General features: G+C 35.9%; 1 protein-coding gene and 1 long non-coding RNA gene across 13 annotated transcripts in view; both read left to right on the forward strand.

The window, feature by feature from the left end:
• The window catches only part of LOC127862669 (phosphatase and actin regulator 1-like), a 106,084-nt gene extending 96,319 nt beyond the window's left edge, over positions 1–9,765 (forward strand). For all 12 annotated transcript variants that reach the window (XM_052401888.1, XM_052401885.1, XM_052401886.1 and 9 more), the window contains 6 exons: positions 854–1,010; positions 1,725–1,780; positions 2,124–2,185; positions 3,406–3,543; positions 3,934–4,010; positions 4,476–9,765. In XM_052401888.1, coding sequence (XP_052257848.1) covers positions 854–1,010; positions 1,725–1,780; positions 2,124–2,185; positions 3,406–3,543; positions 3,934–4,010; positions 4,476–4,491 — 506 coding nt within the window. In that variant the 3' untranslated portion in view covers positions 4,492–9,765. The remainder of the gene's footprint in view (positions 1–853; positions 1,011–1,724; positions 1,781–2,123; positions 2,186–3,405; positions 3,544–3,933; positions 4,011–4,475) is intronic.
• Positions 9,766–16,811: 7,046 nt separating this feature from the next.
• On the forward strand, positions 16,812–23,506 carry LOC127861565 (uncharacterized). The gene is made up of 2 exons (XR_008040263.1): positions 16,812–16,971; positions 22,272–23,506. It is a non-coding gene; the product is annotated as an uncharacterized LOC127861565 (long non-coding RNA).
• The last annotated feature ends 274 nt before the right edge of the window (positions 23,507–23,780 follow it).

Raw genomic sequence — 23,780 nt, forward strand, 5'->3', positions numbered from 1 at the left:
CCCAGGAGATAAGTTGACCAATCATGGGTTTATATTTTGTAGTGATAGCCTTAGCGTACCAATTGTTGATTAGCAATTATACTTTTTCGCAAAAATGATACCATAACTTTTGTTGCACGATATATAAAATGAGACAAGATAAAGGTTTTCACCAGCATTTTTTACATGCCAACAAAGAAAGTATGATCAAACCTTACATGTATTTGGCTGATGTAAGTTCTTGCTAAAAATATGTATTAAAATGTTTTGAATAAAGATGCATTTATCTGATTTAAATGCAAAGAAGTTTTAATGTGTCCTATTGTCAACAACATTGTTGAATATGGGTGGAATGTTCAACTTTGTTTATTGTATTTCATTTGTCACATTTACCACTTTGAAACCTGACATGTTCATGTTGGTTCTTATTTTAAATTCAGAGGAGAAAAGGACACAAGCATGTAATTTATTTGATTAGACCTCCATCCGTTTGAACCCTTTCCCGAACAGGAGCAAATTAAAAGACTATATGCAACAACCATTAACCCAGAACAGCCTTGGTAACTCGCAGTCTTTTCAGGTTTTATGCTGTTTTCTGCTCATCAGTACCTAAGGGTTGGAAATTCAGCCTTTAAAATGTGATTCTTGTTAGAAAAGTCTTCAATTTTTTGTGAATTTCTTAGGGACTAAACATGGGTGAAAAATGCTTTTAAAACTTGAATCTAGAAATAATGGTCTCAAATTTAATTTGATTTTTTTAAGGGACTACAAAAGCATCAGAGTGCGTATCAAAATGGTAATGGTTTAAGAATGTTAAAGCATAAGCTTTTTTGGTCCCGACTTGTTACTCGCAAAACCAAAAAATACTTTCCAGCTGGCCTCGCTGCGAAGGTTGCCAGGCATGACAGTCTCGCCATTTTCCTTAGCAACCGACCATCTCGGCAGGAACTGGTGGAGAAAAACATAATTCCAGTCAAATCGGAGGACCAGATACACCATGATAGAGCGGAGATTGGGTCCAAACTGATCAGGTTAGGGAATTGGGGCGGGGCTTGTTGTGAAAAGGTTTGCAAGTAGTGTTAGTATTGATAGCCTTGAATCTGCAGATTGTTAAAGTGTAGCTGTGAACATTCTGAGCGAAAATTACAGCTGTGAATTTGTTTAGACCAGTTTCTTAGGACTTGAACTGTTTGATAACGCTAAAAAATTGAACTCTCTCTGTAAAAGAAAAGAATTTGTGTAAAATTCCACTTGCCCGGTTGCCGTTGCTAGTGAAAAATTATGTCAGGGTATTCAATTAGGCACTTCATGTATGTCCATAAAATAATAGTTAACCAATAATACAAATTTGTTATTTTTTCTAAAACATCTGCACTTTTTTCTTCGGGTTTTAATGTATTGTACTGAGAAAATAAGAATTGATGTACCTGTAATCAAACAAAGACATATGTAATTTTGTTTCCTTACCATAACATTTTTTAGTATGGGGAAGTACAAATTTTCTAGGGCGACTTAGAATTCACAATCACTATTTCTTCAGGGCAATAGCATTTTAGGAAACTATACACTCGTACAAAAAAGAGTCAACTATTTTCATTATCTTATGTGATTAGTAAAATGCTACACTTGTCTTTATACAAATAGAACAAGCTATAAACTTTGTAGTAACTAAGGCAATATCTGAAATTAAGGAACTTTATTATACTCAAACAGACTGTGTCTATGTTGAATGTTTTGTTTTCTAGGCGACTGAGTCTGAGACCATCGCAGGAGGAGTTGGAGCAAAGGAATATATTACACAGTAAGTGGGTAGTCAAACGTACTTGAGACCAAGAACTAGTAATTGGCTAACATGTTATGGCTTTCAATTTCTATCATACAGATACTTTAGTTAAGACTATATAAATATACCTCTGTTATTTCTTTAAAACACTCAAAGTAGACTGGAGACTTTAAGTTTAAGTTTAAACTGTGCAAAACTTAAGTTAAACATTTGAAACTGAATTTGACAATGTGAACCTGATGATACTATTGTAACTTAATTTGTTTGTGAAGCAAAAATATGTATATGAATGTAAAAGAATTCAGTAATGTACTTCATACATTTTATATTTTATACTCAATTTCTTGGTTTTGTTTTTCAGTGAAAAGTGATGATATTGCACAGAGAGAAAAAGAAGAAAGAAAGAAATTACTTATAAGAAAGGTAGACACTTTCCCAATACTTGCAAACAGTTGTTCGTAATAGAGATTTATGTCCCTTTACTCCATTATTTTGATGGAGTGTATGTACTCATTTGTTTCCATCATGTGTGTGCCAATTTATTATCTAGTCCTACTAATAATTTATGTAACAAAATACCATTTCAATATGCAATATAAATTTATAACAAGTCATATGCTATTTAAAAATGTCTATCACCAAAATCGAAATATTCTAAAAAGATCTAGTAAAGAAAGCCTTATATTTCCAAAAATATTTGTTCAATGTTTTTGTAGACAACCTTGTAGATCACTACCAATATAAATGCCACACTTATGCATGTAAATGCAGAAACTTCCTACTTAATTTATGAATAATCTAAACTGATTGTCTGATCAGTTGAATGTGCAAAGATGCTATCAAGATAAATTGCTTGATCTGTTATCTATTCATTTCCAGATTTTATCTTTTGATCTCTCTCAGATCTGAACATTTCTACCTGCATTAATAAATATCTACACAGATGACAATTACAATCATGATAACCAATGATTGTAAAAATTATAACAACACTATAAACATCAATTTTCAACATTTGCAACTCTATAAAAAGTATAATAGTGTCTAATTATTCTCAATTAGTGAGGTGTGAACAACAGTGTTATTGAAATGAAAGACAGTCATGGCTTTTGACAGCCTGTTGATGTGTTTATCCCTACTGGCCAGACCAGTTGGTCTCCTGAGCTACTGTCACATGTTTGTAGCAGTTTGTGCTAAAATCAAAGCTCTACCAGACAGTTAGCAATCAGTGATTTATGCCCCTGTCAATCTGTATGTCATCAGGGCCAATCAGGCTCTTCATATATAAGGTTGGAAAATCTTGTGTAGGTCATTCAGCGATTAGTATTTTGCCAGTCAAAATATATAAAAGTACACCAGTATTATTTTTAACACCAGTATTATTTTAATAAGAAAAGATCATTTGTTATATTTAATCAAAATAAATGTCTGAAGTGATATTTGTCAAAAGTGGCAACTAGTGAGCAAGGGATTGTAGCTAACTTTTCCAAAGGCAATTATTAAGTGTTGTTCCAGCGTAGGAAACCCACTTTGTCATAAAAGCTTGCTGTTACAGTTCTATAATGCTTAACAGCCTGAACTTGTTTGTGCAAGATATCGTTAAGCACATTGTTACCATGACAACCTCGGCTCTCGTTTCCCAGCTGAGTTTCCGGCCTACGATAGAGGAGCTGAGAGAGAAGAAGATCATTAAGTTCAACGACTACCTGGAGGTCACAGACGCCAGCGAGTATGACAGACGGGCAGACAAACCCTGGACCAGACTGACCCCGCGTGATAAGGTACGCACATGGGCCCGGGATGGAGCTTGCTCTGGGAAAATGGGGTTTAAACCATTTGGTAAAGTGTTGTCCCAGTAGCCTGTGTATACTGCACAGTCTTATCATGGCCAACATATTCCACTGCATTTAACTGGATTTAACTGGATTTTCGCATTTGTTTATGATAGTCCTGATATGTAAATGTTTTTCTTTACAAGCCAGAATCCTTAATCAGTTTGCTTTTAACTGTGTTTGTTGACAACAGAATGTTGTGTAGATTTTGAAAAAAAAAATATTTGCAAGTTTTCAATTTATATGCTTAGAAACCTAGAAGCATTCGCATGTGCATGAATTGTGCGTTTATTGTAATGATGTTGAAACATGTGTTAATGACAGTTATCCTGGTTTTAGGCAGCCATAAGAAAGGAACTGAATGACTTCAAGGCTCAGGAGATGGAAGTTCATGATGACAGCAAACATCTGACCAGGTATTGACTCTTTGAAAGTCTTGTTTTTTGAGGTGATTAGAAAAATCAGCACTTCTCATCTTAAAATTTAAGGCGAAAAAATATATAGCTTGAATAACCCACAACTCTTTTTTAATTATTGCATTTCTAAATATTTGTACCATGACATTGAAAAAAAAACACTTGTTTAAAACAAATTAACTGATTTCAACATAATTTTATGCAGCAAACAAATGCAGAACAATGATAAAAAAGGAAAAAAAGAACATAAAAATGACTATATGCAACCAGCATTAAATCAGTATAGCCTGCCAGTAACTCGCAGGCTGTTTTATGCTGTTTGCTGCTCAGTGTTTAAAATGAAGCCTTCAAAACTTGAATTTATTAAGAAAGGTCTTTAAATATTTTAGATTTTCTAAGGGACTAGTAATATGTCAAGATGTGTATTTTAGTTTCTAGTTCATTTTCAATTCTTTGCATTCACAGATTCCATCGCCCTTGACAACCCATTTCATAATCACGCTAGAAGGTTCATCCTGAGTGGCCCATGCTACCACAGACAGCCAGGGCCAAGTAAGAGGTTCATATCCAGCCAGGCCTACATAGACCTTCCCCTGGTTCCCATGGAAACATGCAATTTAAAATGGGATGCAGAATATGAGACAGCATAATGCATACTGCAAAAAACAAGAACCTGACGTCTGGATTACGAGTGCCATCAGAAAATTATTTCATCTGTCGTATATTTGATCACACACAATCATCAGAGCAAATTTGTATTCTTTCATTATGCACCAAACTTTTTCATCAATTGATGAAAATAACTATTGTTCTTTCCACTTATAACAAGTGCAGCATTTTTTCCTCATGTCATGAATTCTTATTTCTTACTGCCAGTGGATTGGCTGATTCGTAGCAAGTATTCGTTCAACAGCTGGGTATCTCATGGATTCACCCGTTTGTTTTATGACCCAGCTCATGAATGGAATGATAGCAGTGCAGGGCAGGACACAGATATCAAAGCTGTGAAGGTCAAAAGGTCAAGCATTACTTTGTACAAAGATGTCAGAAACACTGTATATGGTATGCGGAAATTTGTGATCTCTTCGACATTCTAAACGTTTGTGCGTGTTTTCTTTGTATCAGTGTTGTACGCACTATAATCCCCCCACCCAGAATAATATATTAGAACTTGCATCAGTGTCCATCGTGCAATTTTTGAAATCGCATTGATGAAGCTTACATGTGTTACAATGCGGTTCATGGTGTGTATTAACAGACCATTATGCTTATTAGCACCAACATTATGTGTATCTAATTGTTTTTGGTGAAAAATGTTATTTCCCTTTTAAATGTTTATCAGTTCCCTCTGTTTGTATGATTTCATTTTTCAAACTTGCCGGACCATTTTGACCATATATTATCACTAATTGTTCTTTTAGTTATATATCATTATGTTGTTTGACGTAAAAAAAAGAGTTGCAATGTTAGTTTATGTTATGGTTTAGTTACATGGTATATTGTATTGTATGTTGTGGAATATTTTCTGATATACTATGTAAATAAACTCTGACAATTAAAGTCATACTCTTTTCACCTTCTGATCCAGTGAGACAGCTAACATTTGAAGGATGCAGTATTATTTCACACATTTTGTTGTTTTGCAAATACAGGAACATTAATTGTCATCTTTCACACAAATCTGTATCACAAATTTAAGTCTACTATTTTTGTACTGTCCTTATATATAAAAAATCATGTGTAGTATGATTTAGCAAAAAAAAATACAAACAACTTTCAATTGACAGTTTCATTTAGGATTTTTAATTCACAAACAGTTTTCCAGTTTAATGCAGATATTGTTACGTCTCCACTTCTTTGTTACATTTGAAAAAGAAGCACATGTTCAATTTTAATTGGCTTTCGAAAAAATGTGTATAATGGAATATCTTAATGAAAAGTTAAGTGCAATCAAACATTGTTGTCATCAATCTTTGAGCTGGTCTCTGGGAAAACCAGGCTTAATGAATGTCTGTAAAGTGTTGTCCCTGACTAGCAGTTCACAGAGGCTGGTCAGGGACGACCTTTTCCCTTTTTATTGCTTTTTTAAAGGATATCTCCTCTAACCAAAATCGCTGTTTAGGCAAAACATGTTATCCTTTACAAATTTTACGGCCTGCAAAGGCTAATCTGGGACGAAACTTTACGCACATACATCAAGCTGGTTTTTCCCAGAGCCCTTTCAAATTGTTGATGCTTAAGGCATGGCGACTTAACAATGCCAGTAATCATAACTCATTCATGCCAGAAATTTTCGGATCCAAATCGGGACAGTCCATTAAAAATGTCGGGACATTTTGCCAAAAAGCAGGACACCTAAAACGATCAATCATGCCACCTTTTCTGAAGTCAGTAATCAGCTAATTACTTACAAAACCTCATAATTTCTGGCAAATATTGATGATAAATGTGTTTAAAATTGCATGAACACAGACTTTCTCCATTTTCCGGAAGTAAACAAGCATGTGCACTATGCAGATGAACCCATTTGTGACTAAGGCAACGTTCAACTAGATGTGCGCACATCGAGCACTGTTTTTATTCAATCAATCATCCATTAACTCTAAATTTAGATTGATGCAATATGTACAAATACTTTTCTGAGAATCAGCCAAAAACAAATGTAAATTTATGTCTCTGGTATCGGTCAGCGCTCGATTTGTTTGACATATAATACACTGAATACCGCGTAATAATAGTATCTTTGGACTTGATTTGGGCCATGAAATACAAAAGCAATCTGCTTAATGCACTATGCATCTATCCCTAGCAATTAACGACCCTCATCATAAAAATGCCCTGGTGTGAATGCCCGATAAAATCAATAATTTGCCGATATATCGCTGATAATGTGTCAAAAACAACACTGGATCTCTGGACTAGTAGATATGGTTTGTTAACAGGGGTCAATAAAGGGATTAGCGATGGTAATTAAAGCCAGACGGAGCTTGAATAGTGAATTTTATTGTGAACTTAAAAAGCATGTATCGTTTTGTTCGAATGTCGGGACAAATAGTGTTACATCGGGACACCGGGACAAACACCCCAAAAGCAGGACTGTCCCGCCAAGATCGGGACGTCTGGCATGTATGTCATAACTTCATCTCATTCATGCTTGCAATAAGTAAACAATAGAAGAATATTTTGATTGTTATAATTTTAAGTAAGAAAAGTTAGAACTTTTTACTGACAGTATAGACACTTTTATTTGTTAATAGAGTGGTCATCAATCCAATATTAATTTACAAAATTTTGGAAAAGAGAAACTGTGGTTTGTTATAAATTGCCATGTTTCTTTATATTAGGCTTTTTTCGTCTATACAAATATTTAATTGCCTTATTTTAAAGAACAATTATATTACTTTATGCTTATTTTCCCCCCATATATTTGTCACAGATTATCGAATAAATATTTTAAACAGTTCTATGTTGTATATTTTGAATGTTTTATATATTTTGTATAAAGTGGCAATTGTATAAATAATTGTTTAGCTTATTTCTTAAATAGCTAGTTGTATGAACATGTATAGATGTGTCAAATGTTTTTAGAATAATGACACGTTTTTATGATGATGCTTAATATAGTTTGCAAAACATGGGTTACATGACACAGTTCTTAGGCCAATTTTAAAAATACATCTTAAAATCAACCTCTTTGCTTTGTTAATATTGTCAATATAATACATTCAATCTAAATTTCCTTTCATATATGTGTTGAAATAGATTAATGCAATTAATATTGAAAAAAGTGGTAATAAAAAAGCTTTCATTGTATTTTTGTTTAGAGGTTCTGTAATTACACGATTGTATCCAATCATTATATTTAATAAATTATAAACCAGATCTGTAATAAACACTTTTTTATACAATTAAAAGAATGGTATGCGGTAGTAAATTTTTTATATATATATAATGATTAAAAGTATGTTATGCAATACTGTAACGTTACTATCTAAAACGGCTAAAAGTAAGTTACGCTATACTCTTACATAACTATCCTTAACTTTAATAGTATGTCATTCTATACTGATACTTAATTATCTTAAATAATGATAGGATTTGTAAATAATTTCCATACAATAGTTATATTGATAAAACTGATTAAAATATATGGGCTGTGCCCTGTGAAAAGGGGGTTTGATTTTTGTGCGTAAAGTGTTGTCTCAGATAAGCCTGTGCAGTCTGCACAGCCTAATCACAGACAACATTTTCCACTTGTATGGCATTTTTGGTTTATAGAAAGTCCCTTCTTGGCAAAAATCCAGTTAAGGTGAAGAGTCACATCCCTGATCAGCCTGTGTGGATTGTACGGCCTAGTGTTTATGTTAAATGACGTCATTTTTTTTACGAAATGACGTCATTTTCCCAGCAAAATTCTTTAGTTAAACTCTTTAACAATGTATATAAATTGTGAAAAAAAGCATTAAACAAAAAGTAAATTTGTTGGGTTTGGTGGATTATCGATATTAATTCACTCGTGATCATATAAAATATATTTTTCTATGATCACTCGTGAATTAAAATCGATAATCCACTGAATCCAACAAATATCCTTTATGTAATTTCAAGTAAGAATATTTGGAAACCAAAACAAAAAATACAAATCTATAAAGACAAAAAATGATTATGTTTGTTTCTCATGTTTTATATGTGAAAATGGTGCATAAAAAATCATTAAACAAATTGTTAAATTGGACTAGTTATATTATACCAGATGGTTAAGTCCCCCTAAAATAAGACTAATATTAGGATTACAAGTGAGAAATACATTACTTTCACTTAAGTTGATTAGATAATTTGCCAGCTATATTGAATTTTTCATGAAACAGTCACACACTGTCTTCATGACCTGTATTTTTTATTTCCATACATTGTGATATGTTAAGTTTAGTAATTAATGTATAATATTTAAACAATTTCTACTTTTGAACAATTTGATCCCATATACATGTGTAATCAGTAATTTCCATTTAAGAAACAATATTACTGGTACTTATCATTTGGAAAACATTTAAGTAGTCTTCTCTTTTGATGGGTTCATTAAACTTTTGCATAGTATTGTGAATTTTTTGTAGTACTAGTATTTGCTATCACCCACGCTTTTGAATGATTACACTTTGACTTTACATGAGCCACTCTCTGGGAAAATGGGGCTTAATGCATGTGCGTAGTGTCGTCCCAGATTGGTCTGTGGATCCGCATAGGCTAATCAGGGACGGGACGACACTTTCCGCCTAAATTGGATTTTTGATAAGAAGAGACTTCATTTAATCGAAAAATGTCACAAAAGCGGAAAATGTCATCCCTGATAAGCCTGTGCAGACTACTCAGGCTAATCTGGGACGACACTTTACACACATGCCTTAAGCCCCGTTTTCTCAGAACACGACTCATTTAGTCTGGTTTTGCAAGAAAAAGACTCTTATTTATCATTATCCACGTTCATATCAAATGATATGATAGTACACACTTATGATGCATCTACTATTACTTCAGGGTTTTTATATTAAGACCGATAGATGTATTGGTGTCTTTGCAATTTCGGACCCGTAATGTTATTTATGTGAGAACAATACACTTAAAGAATGTTTATATGCAGTACATCATGTTGGCAAACTTACTTCTGTTTTTCAATATTGTGTAGATTTTGTATTTGTTGTATGCAAACTATAAGCTATCATCTGGTTACAATACATTAATAAACATGTGAATATTTGCTACCACTTTTTATTTGTTTATATATAATCATAGCCATGTGTTTATTTCAATGTTATACAAGCTTTGATAAAAGAAGCCAATTCATGCTGCAAGGTTCCATTTCTGATATTCATTCAGGGTTGTGATTTCTTCTCAACACAGCTGATTTTCTCCAACCTGAATGCAAAGATTTCCTTGTAAACAACCTAGTATTGGGGTTTGATGAACTCAATATTTGGGTTTGATGAACTCAGTATGTGGTTTGATGAACTCAGTATTTGGGTTTGATGCACACAGTATAGGGTTTGATAAACTGAGTATTTGATTTTAATAAACTCAGTAAACTGTGATGAACTCAGTATTGGGGTTTGATGAACTCAGAATTGGGGTTTGTTGAAATCAGTATTGGGGTGTGATGAATTCAGTATTGGGGTTCGATGAGCCCTGTATTTAAGTGTTTTGAACTCAGTATTGGGTTCGATGAGCCCTTTATTTATGTGTGATGAACTCAGTATTGGGGTTTGATGAACTCAGTATTGGGGTTTGATGAAATCAGTATCAGACCTCCTCCTGCGGGTCAAATGGGTTCTGTCCCAATTTCACATCACAGCTCAAGAATTCCTTTCGCTCAACAGTATCCTGAGCTCTGTAGCCAACTTTGTGTAGCTGGGACATCTCTTACTACATCAGCACTATCTCTCGGGTGGTTGGAAATGGTCTCCCGATAATCTGCTTACACAGATTCCCATCCTTCCGTCCTTAGTCCCCCACCTTTAGTGGTGCCTAGACGAGGCGACTCTCTTGGCAGGAGTACTGCTTTTTCCCCCGCAACCTTAATTACATCTCATAAGGGATGCAAGCAAGGAAGGTTGGGGCGCTCACCTGGAACCACTCAGCCTGATAATCTCAGGAATGTGGTCTCCTCACATCAACAATCTCGAAATGTGAGCAGTCTTTCTAGCTGCATCTCATTTCCATTCACATCTTTGGGACTCGTGTGTGATGGTGTCAACAGACAACACATTAGTTGTGGCTTACATCCAGGCACATCCCTCACATCCCTGCATGGTTGTCCCTCCCATCTCTGCATGGTTGTCCCTCCCATCCCTTTATGGTTTGCCCTCCCTGTCTCGAATGGTTGGCCCTCCCTGTCTAGAATTGTTGGCTACCCCTGCTTGGCATGGTTGGCCTGCTCTGTCTGGCATTTATGACAATCCCCTCTCATCTTGGCATTGTTGGCCTTCCCTGCCTGGCATTGTTTGCCCTCAGGTCCTGGAATAATTGGCACTCCAATCCTGTTGGGAGCAAGGTTTGCTCCCACTGTCTGGCATGATTATCTGTCCTGACAATTTTGTCCCTCCTGTCCTAGCAATGGTGGCCCTCCCTGTCTGGCATTGTCCCCCCCCCCCCCCCTGTTCTGACATAATTGGCCCTCCCATCATGGCATGGTTTGCCCTCCCAGTCTGACATGTATCTCTGTCACTGACAATACTGACAATATTGGCCCTCCTGTCCTGGCAATGGTGCACATCCATCTCTGGCATTGTTGGTCCACTGTTTCTGGCATTGTTTAACTTCCCTGTCTGGCATTGTTGGCCCTCCTGTCCTGGCATGATTGACCCTTGCACCGTGACATTTTGGCCCTCCCGTCCTGGCATTGTTTGCCCTCCCATCATGGCATGGTTTGCCCTCCATGTCTGGCATGGTTGGTCCTCTCTGTCTGGCATTGTTGACCATCTCCTCCTCTCCTAGCATTGTTGGCTCTCCCTGCTGGGCATTGTTGGCCCTCCTGTCCTGGCTTTTTTAATCCCTCCTGTCCTGGCATGGTTTGCCCTCTGGCAGTGACAGTTTTGGCCCTTTTGTCCTGGCATTGTTTGCCCTCCCATCATGGCATGGTTTGCCCTCCACATCTGGCATGGTTGGCCCTCCCTGCCTGGTATTGTTGGCCCTCCTGTCCTGGCATTGTTGGCCCTCCTGACCTGGCATGGTTGGCCCTTCTGCCGTGACATTTTGGCCGTCATGTCCTGGCATTGTTTGCCCTCCCATCATGGCATGGTTTGCCGTCCATGTCTGGCATGGTTGGCTCTCCCTGTCTGGCATTGTTGGCCCTCCCTGTCTGGCATTGTTTACCATCCCCTCCCCTCCTAGTATTGTTGGCTCTCCCTGCTTGGCATTGTTGGCCCTCCTGTCCTGGCTTTGTTGGCCCTCCTGTCCTGGCATGGTTTGCCCTCCAGCCGTGACATTATTGGCCCTCCTGTCCTGGCATTGTATGCCTTCCTATCATGGCATGGCTTGCCCTCCATGTCTGGCATGGTTGGCCCTCCCTGTCTGGCATTGTTGGCCCTCCCTATCAGGCATTGTTGACCTTCCCATCCTGGCATTGTTGGCCCTTCCTGCCTGTAATTGTTGCCCTCCCCTCCTGGCATTGTTGGTCCTGCAATCATAACATTGTTGGCCTTCCTAACATGGCATGGTTGGCTCTCTCATCCTTGCATAGTTGGCCCTCCATGGCTGGCATGGTTTGCCCCCCCCCCTGTCTTGCGTGGTTGGCCCTCCCTGTCTAACATTGTTGGCCCTACCTGCCTGGCATTGTTGGCCCTCCCTGCCTGGCATTGTTGACCCTCCCCTTCCTGTCCTGGTATTGTTGGGCCTCCCGTCCTGGCATCATTGGCCCTCCAATCCTGCTCTGGTTTGCCCTCCCTATCTGGCATTGTTTGCCCTCCCGCCTGGCATCATTGGCCCTCCCTGTCTTGCATTGTTGGCCCTCCCTATCTTGCATTGTTGGCCCTCCCTGCCTGGCATTGTTGACCCTCCCTTCCCGTCATGGTATTGTTTGCCCTCCTGTCTGGCACAATTGGCTCTCCCATTCTGCTATGGTTTGCCATCCCTGTCTAACATGGTAAACTGTCCCTGACAATTTTGGTCCTCCTGTCCTGGCAATGGTGGACCTCTCTGTATCACAGGAGGGAAGCCCATAGTATTATAAAAACAATATATATATATATATATATATATATATATATATATATATATATATATATATATATATATATATATATATATATATATATATGCTATACTTGAAACAAGGAGTGCAACTTCATTTGCCGTAAAACTACACCATCTTTACTGTAAACCATGTAACTCGTACAATTTTTAACGAATCAACTGCACACCAGATGTTTTCGAAAGCTAATAAAATATATTATCAGGAAAAATTAACATCAGTTCCATTGATCCAGCAGTATTTCGATACCAGCCCTCAGAAATTGATCAAATTAATGTGTCCGCATAGAGATTGTCCATATTGATCACTTAAAGGAGCTTAAACTCAATAACCAAGTCATTAAACGGTGGATAAACAGCACCTGTATGCACATTAAACATTTTTCAATCGGTTACAAAACCCATTGACTATTGTTATCGAAAAAGTATGGTAAACACCATTTTATCGTGTCTTTTGATCAGCGAGTACAAAATCTAAACAGAAAATTCTATTTTGACTCTGGGATACCCTGTGATGACGTCAAGGATTTGTAACACAAAATACTATTAGTTGGTTTTCATCAATTTCTCACTCACCTTTTATATGGAGATCCTTGGGAAATTCCGAACAACCAATAAAAAGACCCGTAGCAAATTTATGCTTTATTGAATGATGTCAGAGGATTCCCATACGTCCTTTAAAAAGCTCTTGGTTGTTTATTTACAAATCGGAGTGGAAAACACTTTTGAAGGTGTGTGAATAACTATAAAATGTATTGTTATCAATTCCTTAATGTTTATTGAATGAGAAATAACCGTTTAAATAACGAAAAGTCATGTAATCTTTGTGTTTAGAACTGCTCTTTGAAACGATCGGAAATTGAAGCTTTATTGGACATACTTGTGTCCGACCAAATTGTTTTCCGTGAGTGTCAACTACTGAAGGCTGGTATCGAAATACTGCTGGATCAATTGTACTGATGTTTATTTTTCCTGATAAATTATTTTATTAGCTTTCGAAAACAACCGGTGTGTAATTGATTTGTTAAAAAATATTCAAGTTACATGGTTTACAGTAAAGATGGTGTATTTTTCGACAAATGAAGTTGCACTCCTTGTTTCTATTATAGCATATATATATATAAATAAATATCTTTAAGAATTTTTATGTCCCCAGTCTATGCTGGGGGACATATTGTTTTTGCCCTGTCTGTTTGTTGTTGTTTTTTTTGTTGGTTTGTTTGCGTCCAACTTTAACATTGACCATAACTTTTGCAATATTGAAGATAGCAACTTGATATTTGGCATGCAGGAACTTATGGAACTGCACATTTTGAGTGGTGAAAGGTCAAGGTCATCCTTGAAGGTCAAAGGTCAAATATATGGGGGGGGATAGTGTTTCACAAACACATCTTGTTCTTAATGTTTTTGCCTGTAAACTATGATTTCTATTTTGCTGTTTATCACATTATAGTGCTGCGGTATGTGATAGTTGTGACAACAGGAAGTTACAAAGATGCTGGGATAGAACAGTGTGAGGTTAAGGTCAACCTGATTGGACCAGACGGCGACACGGAATACGGACAAAACCCCTCCCGGATAAAAACCCTCCCGTCATTTTCAAAGGGGGCGGACGAAAACCCTCCCGTGAATAAACATGGGCGGACAAAAACCCTCCCATGAAACAAACGGGGGAGGACAAAAACCCTCCCATGAAAAAACGGGACCGGACAAAAACCCTCCCGTAAAAGAAACACTTAGTGTTGCATTCATTAATCCGATAAAATTACCCATCGTGTGTATTGTGTTTTCAGGGGTGTGAAATTGAAAGAAAATGTGTATCCATTTACTGTAAACATACCGCTTTCTAATTTGCATATATATCCGATAATCCAATATAATAACAACATCAATTAAAACATAAAATGAGGCCATTTATAGACGACTGAATTTTAATTTAAATTGAATGCAATACGATACAGTGCAACGTTTAATCGCGTCATACTATCATTCATGCAAAAAAGTGCTTTCCGGGAAGTTTCTGAAAACTTTGCGAAAATGAAAGTAAAATTATGTTAACAACTAACAATTCGTTAGCATGTAACTAATTTGTCTCAATTACTTATTTAATTTAGCTTTGACTGTAACGTTTTCAATTACATTTTTGCAGACAATATATAAAGCATACTGTATTGTCAAATATGTCAATGATTCGGTTATTGAGGCCCACTAATCAGCTAATCATAACAATTAACTAGTTAATGGCATCAATAATATGTATCAAAATAGCAAACTGTGAATCTGCAACTGCGGACAAAAATCCTCCCGTGAAAGCAATTAAACACCGACAAATGTAATTGCTTCACACATTGTGGCATTCATTAATCCGTAAAATTTACTAAAAATAGCAAACTGTGATTCCGCAACTACTTTTAGTTTTTAAGTAGTTTAATCACAGAATTAATTAAAAGCAATTAAACGCCGACAAATGTATTTGCTTCACACAATGTTGCATTCATTAACCCGAAAAAATCACTCAATGCTGACAACATTTGTTCAAAATATTTTACTGTGAATCTGCAAATATAAAAAGCAATTTGTTTGTGTAAAGGCACACAAGTGTCTACAATGTTGGTTTTTGTTTATCAATTGATTATGCTTATTTGTCAATGTATGTAACATTATACTGTCTAGACTTCATAATACTTGTTATAAAACGAAATAAAGAATGTCTTGGGAAGCCTGTGTCCGCCTCTGTGATTTTTGCGATGATGACTAAAAAAGAAACACGACTTTGATGTTCTTAATGCACTGGCCGGCGCACAATTGTTGATAGTGTATTCGTGGCTCAGATCACGGGAGGGTTTTTGTCCGGTCCCGTTTTTTCATGGGAGGGTTTTTGTCCTCCCCCGTTTTTTCCATGGGAGGGTTTTTGTCCGTACCCGTTTATTCATGGGAGGGTTTTCGTCCGGCCCCTATAAAACTGACGGGAGGGTTTTTATCCGGGAGGGGTTTTGTCCGGCATTCCGGCGACACAGAGCTGCTGTAACTAGCTGGCGCGGTTTCGTAACACGGACAGCTGTGGCAACCCGGACAGACATTTTTTTCAGAAGCTGTTTCCGTAAACTACACTAGTAAAGGAAAAGGTATTATTTTTTATTGAATTCCGTTTATTAAGTCTAAGCAAAAATAAGGCAAATGGCAATAAGCAAAAATATCTTTCAATAACACAGCAATCAGCGAAAATATTTTTCATTTTCATTAAATTGACTCGTTCACCGATTTGTAATTAAATTGTCATTGTTTCAACAAAGAATGTATTAATTATGTTTATGTTCGAACAGACTAAATAACACTGATGGCTTTTTTTTGAAAATGTGTATGGTTTATTGATAATCATCAATCATTATGGATAAAGTAATGATGTGTGGTTTTTTTCACCAATAATTAAAAAAGTATGGTAATTTGCCCTTTAGTCGGACATTTTCTTTCATTGTCGTTGGCAAAGATACATTTTGTTTGACATGATTTGAAACTTTATAAAAGTAATAACATTTCTAAATGAAATGTTCTGAAATATTTTCTCTTGACGGTAAATCTATTTTGAAATATCCATTATCTTTGATACCATCAACATTTAAGCCAGATGCAGTTCACATCATTCATCAATGACTTGATATTGAGAAATTACCTTAATCTGTAAAGTCTATTTTTAGTGGTTAGTTTTATTTAATAGATAAGACAGTAAATATGTATGGAAGCATATTTGTGCCACCACTTAACAACTTAAAATAACATGAAAATAATGGAGGATTTCGCGAAAAAGAAATTCTTTTCGCGAAAACAGATAAATTTTCACGTTAATAAATATATTTTGTTAACACGAATTTATGCATGTTAGTGCTCTAAACTGATAAAATAAGGCAAATGGCAATAAGCAAAAATATCTTTCAATAACACAGCAATCAGCGAAAATATTTTTCATTTTCATTAAATTGACTCGTTCACCGATTTGTAATTAAATTGTCATTGTTTCAAGATACAGATAAAATGTTCATGAAAATAATGGAAGATTTCGCAAAACAAATAACTTTTCTCGAAATCAGATAACTTCATGAAATTATGAATATTAATTCGCGAAAGATGTCAGTTATATAAAAATAGATGCTCTTCAATTGGTGAACATTGTCTTTATCCTACAGACCAAGAACTGGAGTGTACGTGCATACTATAGCAAGTAGTAAGTTTCCTTTTATTGTTTTATTTTTTATGTAAATGCATCTTTGTTGACGAAAATACATGAAGCTGTTTTTACATATTTATTTTCAGACACAAAAATGGAATTACTGGGTGAGAAATGGATGTGCGATTTTTCTGTATTCATTAATGCAACAGTCTATTGACCTTATCGCGATGACGTCACAAAAGGGGCAGTCCCTTAGCGACGGTGAAAACAATGCCCTAGATACGGTCGATTTACTACGCTGATTGAGCACCTCTGCTGATATTTCGTCAATTGCATTCCTATTGGGAAGTCGATAGGTAATTAAATGTCCTGTAATTGGTGTTTAAAATGCCTTTTGACTATTATGAAGGGTTAGCTTGCACTTCGAAAGCCCGATATGATCAGAAAATAAAACTAATTGGACTTAATGAATGTCCGTACAAATTGCAAGCTGGATGTTGGAAAAATGACGCGACCAAGTGGCCGATGATCGAGTACGACGACATTCATGATTAACTTTCTCACTGAGACACCGGGTAAATTCGTTTATTCTGTAATAATGGGAGTATCCTTGTAGATGTTGATGTAATGAGTATTGTCGTTCTTTTCAGGGTTCATTCATCTTCGAACATTAAAATTATATTTCTACTATGTCAATTCATCATGCTAATGTGAAGCTGTAAAATACGTAGGGACATCTGGTACATGACTTACTGAAAGCCTTAGGTGTGTTCATTGTAATGAGTACGAGTGACAAATATTAAAATTAACACACATATATCTGTATAAATAATTGTTTTTCAAACATTATTTACCCCCGTTGCTGTCAAACGTAATTTCTTTTTTATGATGTCGATCGTTTATTGTCGTAACATTAAATCTTAATACGGAATGACGTCTTTTTAATTAACTGATACACGCTATAAACGTTACTTGTTTTTTTTACGTAAATTTTATTATTATTAAATACTTTAATAAATTAATCGGGCTAGTATCTTTACGGTGTAAATTTCTGATAATCTAAATTGGACATGACTTTTTATTTGACCATATGTCACATATCTAATTTAAGCAACTGTTAACTACATCGGCGTTAATTATTCATCCAAATGACTGCTTAATACTACCAGAAAGAGGAGACATGGTGGCATCTATCGTGTTAAATGACACTGTCTGGACCACCCAGTGTGGTTTATGACACCTTTTTGTCAGTTAAGTTTGGACAATATTTGATCAAAACGAGATAATCGAATTATGCAAAACAAAGGGGCAATTAAACACCAGAATACAAAAGCTTACACGATTTTAAGACTGAAGCAAACAATCAAATGAAAAATATTGCATTTAATTTAATTGAATGTTTATTTAAGGTGTCAACGTGTTTTATAAAGCAACTGTATATTCAATTATTTCGGCATCAAAAATTTGGCTTAAATGACTGCTCAGTATGACAAGAGATGACATAGAGTTATCATAAAGTGTGTTTAATGACCACATGTGGTTTATGCAGAGCCCCAAGTATAGGTCCTCAGCTGGCTTTATGACACCATGTTTTCTTTGTCTGGACAGTATCCGATCATAACGAGATAATCGGTTTGTGATGAAGAAAGGGGCATTCAAATACCTAACATGCGGAAACAAAAAGTGTCGAAATTGGTGTGAATTCAATAAAAACAATAACATTTATCATGAGAATTTATTTAATACGTAACAAGGTAATAAGGTAACAAATATAGAGGTTCAAATCAGCTACTATAGTATATGTTGCATAATTTTAAAATTTATTGGTTGTTTGTTTTCATCCTTATTTGTGTTCGTTCATTAAATTAAATTTATTATGAAAGAATTTCTATTTCTGGGTATTTTTATTATAAAAAATGGTCGCGAAGATGTGCCTTAACTTAAGAAAATTGCGAGCAGTGTTAAATATTTCAATGCAAATAAAATGGCGACAGCGCTTTTGTTTTCACCGTCGTCAAGGGGCAAGAAACTCTAACTGACGCAAGTGCCCGGATGTTGCGATAAGGTCAATTCACGATTTCGACATTGTTAAATGGGCCGCCTTGTTAAATCACGCGTAACGAGACTGCCGAGATAAGGCGAGATTAAGGGTTCGGGGGGGGGGGGGGGGGGGGGGGGTTCTGCTAGTATTCGCTCTACAGTATACACACCTTACCTATCCGCTATATGGACTTCATAAATAAAATAGAAGCGATAAATTGCCGATTGGTAACTAATAAAAGCAATCTTTATTTTTATTATATAGTTCAACGACCATCTGCTCGATAATAGTTCAGTACCATTGTAATTAGCGGCGCCGTAATTAACTACTGACAAAAATAACATGATCATACCTTACTGTACGGTGTGCAGAAACCTGTCAGAAATTAAAACAACTCCAGACTATTAATAATGAGTATTATAATTTTTTAGTTCAAGTTAATTTAAACACACCCACTTATTAAAATTAAACCTTTTTTATATTAGCTCATTTTTCTAAATTTTCAGAAATAAAAACCAATTGGTATTTGCAAATTTCAGTAAACCTAAGACTGCTTGATTATTAAATATGTTTGATTTGTAAATTGAATAATAAATAAATAATCTATATATTTTTATTAGTTCTGTTGCAAGCCTAATTTAAGTTAAATATGTTTGATTTGTAAATTGTATAATAATCTATATATTTTTATTAGTTCTGTTGCAAGCCTAATTTAAGTTAAATATGTTTGATTTGTAAATTGTATAATAATCTATATATTTTTATTAGTTCAGTTGCAAGCCTAACTTGTTGTGTTTTTAAAATACATAAAAATCATATTGTTGACAACTATAATATTATTTAAGATCATTATTAAGCAAAAGTAAGTCCCCCAAATCAAATCAATATTTATTTATTGTCGGTATGGTATACAAACATTATAACTAAAGCTATGAATGGCTTTTGACCGACAGCTTACGCCGGCCAGCTAAACCGGTAGAGTGCTGATCTCTGACTCGCTCATGGGTTGGTAAGTTTAAGCCTCAACTCGGGTTCATCTCTTAGAAATAATTACACCTTAGGCTACCCTGTCTGTAACCCAAATTGCAGTCGAGGGTCACCGACATAAATGTATCAAATACAATGTATGTGCTTATGTTAACATTTCCTGAAGATTCAACCACTATGCAGGATAACTAAGTTAACCCCATATTATTAATGAAAAACATTAAACATACTATTAGATGTATCAAACAGACAAACCAACTAGTACCTACTAGTACTTTCATAATAAACATCATCCATTAACCATCTATACTTCCAGGTCTTTTGGCTCTGCTACATCAACAGGAATTAGCCTTGGTACAATTTATAATATTTCATCCCAACAACAAAATCTTTATAATGATAGTATTCATTTTACAGTCAGGTTTTACTTCTATTAGGTTAAAAACTAAATAGTGAATCAGTTTTTGAGATGAGCTTGTACCAAACACACACACAAGCTCCTGTAAATTTTATACACACTTTAATGAGCAAGTATTTGGACTGTCACAGTTATTGCTTGTTGGAATGTCTCAGACTAACCAGGATATACAAGCAGTCTTCACTTTAGCATTTTTGAACAACTAGCCTGAATCTTTATGCATTAATAGGACAGATTAAAATACCCACTAGCCCGACTATATGAATCAGGAAATTTTAATAGCCAAACTTTAATACATTTCACTAGCCCCGGGCTGTTGGGCTAGGGGTTAGCGTCAAGACTGTTAAAGCAATAAAAATTCTTCAAACAGTTATACTTGTCTTGTTTTGAACAAATCTGCCATGACGGGTAGTTAATGGGGTAGTTAATGGGGATAGCCCAACACACAACCTGTTCAGGATGACTGTGATACTGCTGAAAGTTTCACCAATATGGATATTTAGCCAATGGACATTTGACCAGGGACACTTTATTTAATTCGAAGTAAATGTTTTCTTAGCAGTGTTAACAGAGGGGGTAATCACGTGACAAACAAGATGGCGACGTCCATGCCGAGGCAGGTATTTTTCGACGTTTTATACCCGTTATTACGTGTATTATTATTGTTTATTCCGCCCTCTTTCCAGCCATATTAGAAAGAAAGATACTGACTTTTATTTCAAAGTAATATTTGCTCCATATTTCGACTTTACTCGGTGCAAAATGTCTTAGCGGGATGCTCAATTAGGGCTCCACTAAGAAAATTTGCAACGAGTAAAGTCGAGATATAAAGCGAATTTAAATACGAAATAAACGCTAATCACCTTTTTACTGATATGGCTGGAAAGTGAGCGTCATTTAAAAAATAAACAGAAGTAATAAAGGGTATAAAACGGCGAAAAATAACTGTCTCGGTATGGACGTCGCCATCTTGACTATCACGTGATTACCCCCTCTGGTTAATAGTCATGTCAACACATCACATGTTATGTTAAATGACAACATGACAACATTGGATGTGTAGCAACTTAAACCACCATCCATTTTATTATATTTCTGAATGTGTAGGATATTTTTTAATGTAAGGGTATGAAGGAGACACACATCTGAAGTATCTTTATTTTATTTTTTTCAAAGAAGATAGTTATGTAACTGTGGTGATGTATAGTATTAATTGCAAGAGTTAATAACATTCCAGGTGTAGAATTCTTGAGCTTCATGCAAAAGGAGATACAGTATTCCAGTTTCTGACTTCTGTTGACACTGTGATGTTCCTGAAAAAAAGGTTTCTATAAGTTACAACAATAAACCATTCAATAACATTTAAAGACAGCATAGTTATCTGTTTTAAAATAATTGTTCTTTTCAAAGAAAAGTATTTTACCAAAGGTAATCAAACTTCTAATTGGCCCAAACTTAACAAATAATATATTTTTCCATACCCCACCCGCTTTTGGCATGTTTCTTTTTTACCTACTTTAAACACAATAAAATCGAAATAAAGCATAAACATGAACTACAATTAAATCAAAGATACTAAGATAATAACAAATTACAAAAAAAATCATACCATATAAGTTATATCTGCAAATTATTGGGAAATTATAATTGCATCAACACAGAACTCTATGCAGACGCACTGCAGTAGATGATTGAGTACCCCCCCCCCCCCCCGACCTCACTTAATCCACTCAGAGTTGTCTCCCTTAAAATAATGTCGAAAAGGTCAATACAGTGTCAATGTCACATTTAGAGTTCAAAGGTCGAAAACGGTACAGTACCAATTTCCCCCTTTGGAAAGCCACCTGTTAGACCATTGGATTTTTTATTTGAATAATAGATCTCTAATTTTCTTTATGGTAATTCCAGATCATGCCCGCATACGATATTCAGGACGCCGATCTTCGGGGTATGTCATCATCACAGCTTATTGTTTTGTATCGTCAGAGAGGTTATTCTATACGTGAAATTCTTGGAGTTATGGCCATACGACATGGAACAATAACAAGCGAACGATCAATTTTCCGAGTCTTGAGACGTTACCGCCTGACTAGAGGCCAAAGTCAGCACAGTCTCGACGAAATTATTCAAGAAATATTGCTTGAGTTATCAGCTTCCGGTGAAAATGCTGGTTACCGGCAAATGCGTCAAAGACTCCTGATTAATCATGGACTTGCAGCTACATTTGAGATGGTTCGTCTTATTTTAGGACTCATTGATTCACAAGGTGCTGCCGATGTACATATCTAGCTTTTATTTAGATTACATTAGGGAAATTGATGGCATTCCAGTTCGGGTTTACGGTGACGCGGTATAGAAAATTCTATTGTCCGTGATGTGCAAATGGCATTACGATGGACAGACGCAGATCAGTACCAGGGGATGCAAAGTTTCGTCTATGTTTCATCTAACAGAAATGTCTGAATTGAGAGGTTTTGGCGAAGTCTTAGAGAAATGTGTGGAAATGTCTGGATGAACCATTTTAAAGATATGAGTGATTTCGGATTACTGGACACATCTGATAGTGTGCACTTAGAATGCATTAGATATTGTTTTCTTCTTGTCATTAGTAAAGACCTCAATGAAGTTTGCAATATTTGGAATACTCATTGTGTTCGTCGAAATAACCGAATTTCATGTCCTGCAGGAAAACCTGAGGTGTTGTTCTTTCAGCCAGAAGTACATGGCGCAAGAGATTGTAAAATATCACTGGTTGACCAAAGGGAATTAAATGATGTGGAACGGGAGTATTCTCAACGCCCTCCAGAACTTGGTATATCACAAGAGTTCCTGACAATTGCAAGAGCAGCTGTCGGAGATTTGAATCTTCAATACCCACCTAGAAACAGAGAAGAAGGAACAGAGCTTTTTGCTGCAATAATCATGTACATTGAACGCCTCGTTTAACACGGAAATGAAACAAAAATGAACTTAATGATACTTCCTTACAAGCTGGCTAACTTGTGCATTGGTTGACAAAATGTCAATTAATATATATAGTTGTGTCTGAAAGCAGAGCAAGTACTAGTTTTAAACAAGCTGTTGGCTTTGTATGCGTTGTCATTGCCATGTATGATTGTGTGTCAATAAAACAATACATGTTTTGTCAGTTTCGCTTTAAAATATCATTTTAATATGTGGCCAAAATGCTAGCTTCATTTGTTATGAACACCCTGAAATAAAAATAAAACACAAACCAGGTTACGGTGTATATGGAATCAATACCGTCACGGGGGAAGTACTGTTACACGAAGGGTAGAGTGTCTGGAAATATAATTTCTGGATCACTGCACTGTTTGCGTAACACTTTCAAATGTCATATGAACGATGGAATGCTTCTGTTCTGCCCATGTGTGGTAATCGCCCTTATACTGTCAA

The sequence above is a fragment of the Dreissena polymorpha genome, chromosome 16 (genome assembly GCF_020536995.1).
Source record: "Dreissena polymorpha isolate Duluth1 chromosome 16, UMN_Dpol_1.0, whole genome shotgun sequence".
Taxonomy (NCBI): Eukaryota; Metazoa; Mollusca; class Bivalvia; order Myida; family Dreissenidae; genus Dreissena; species Dreissena polymorpha.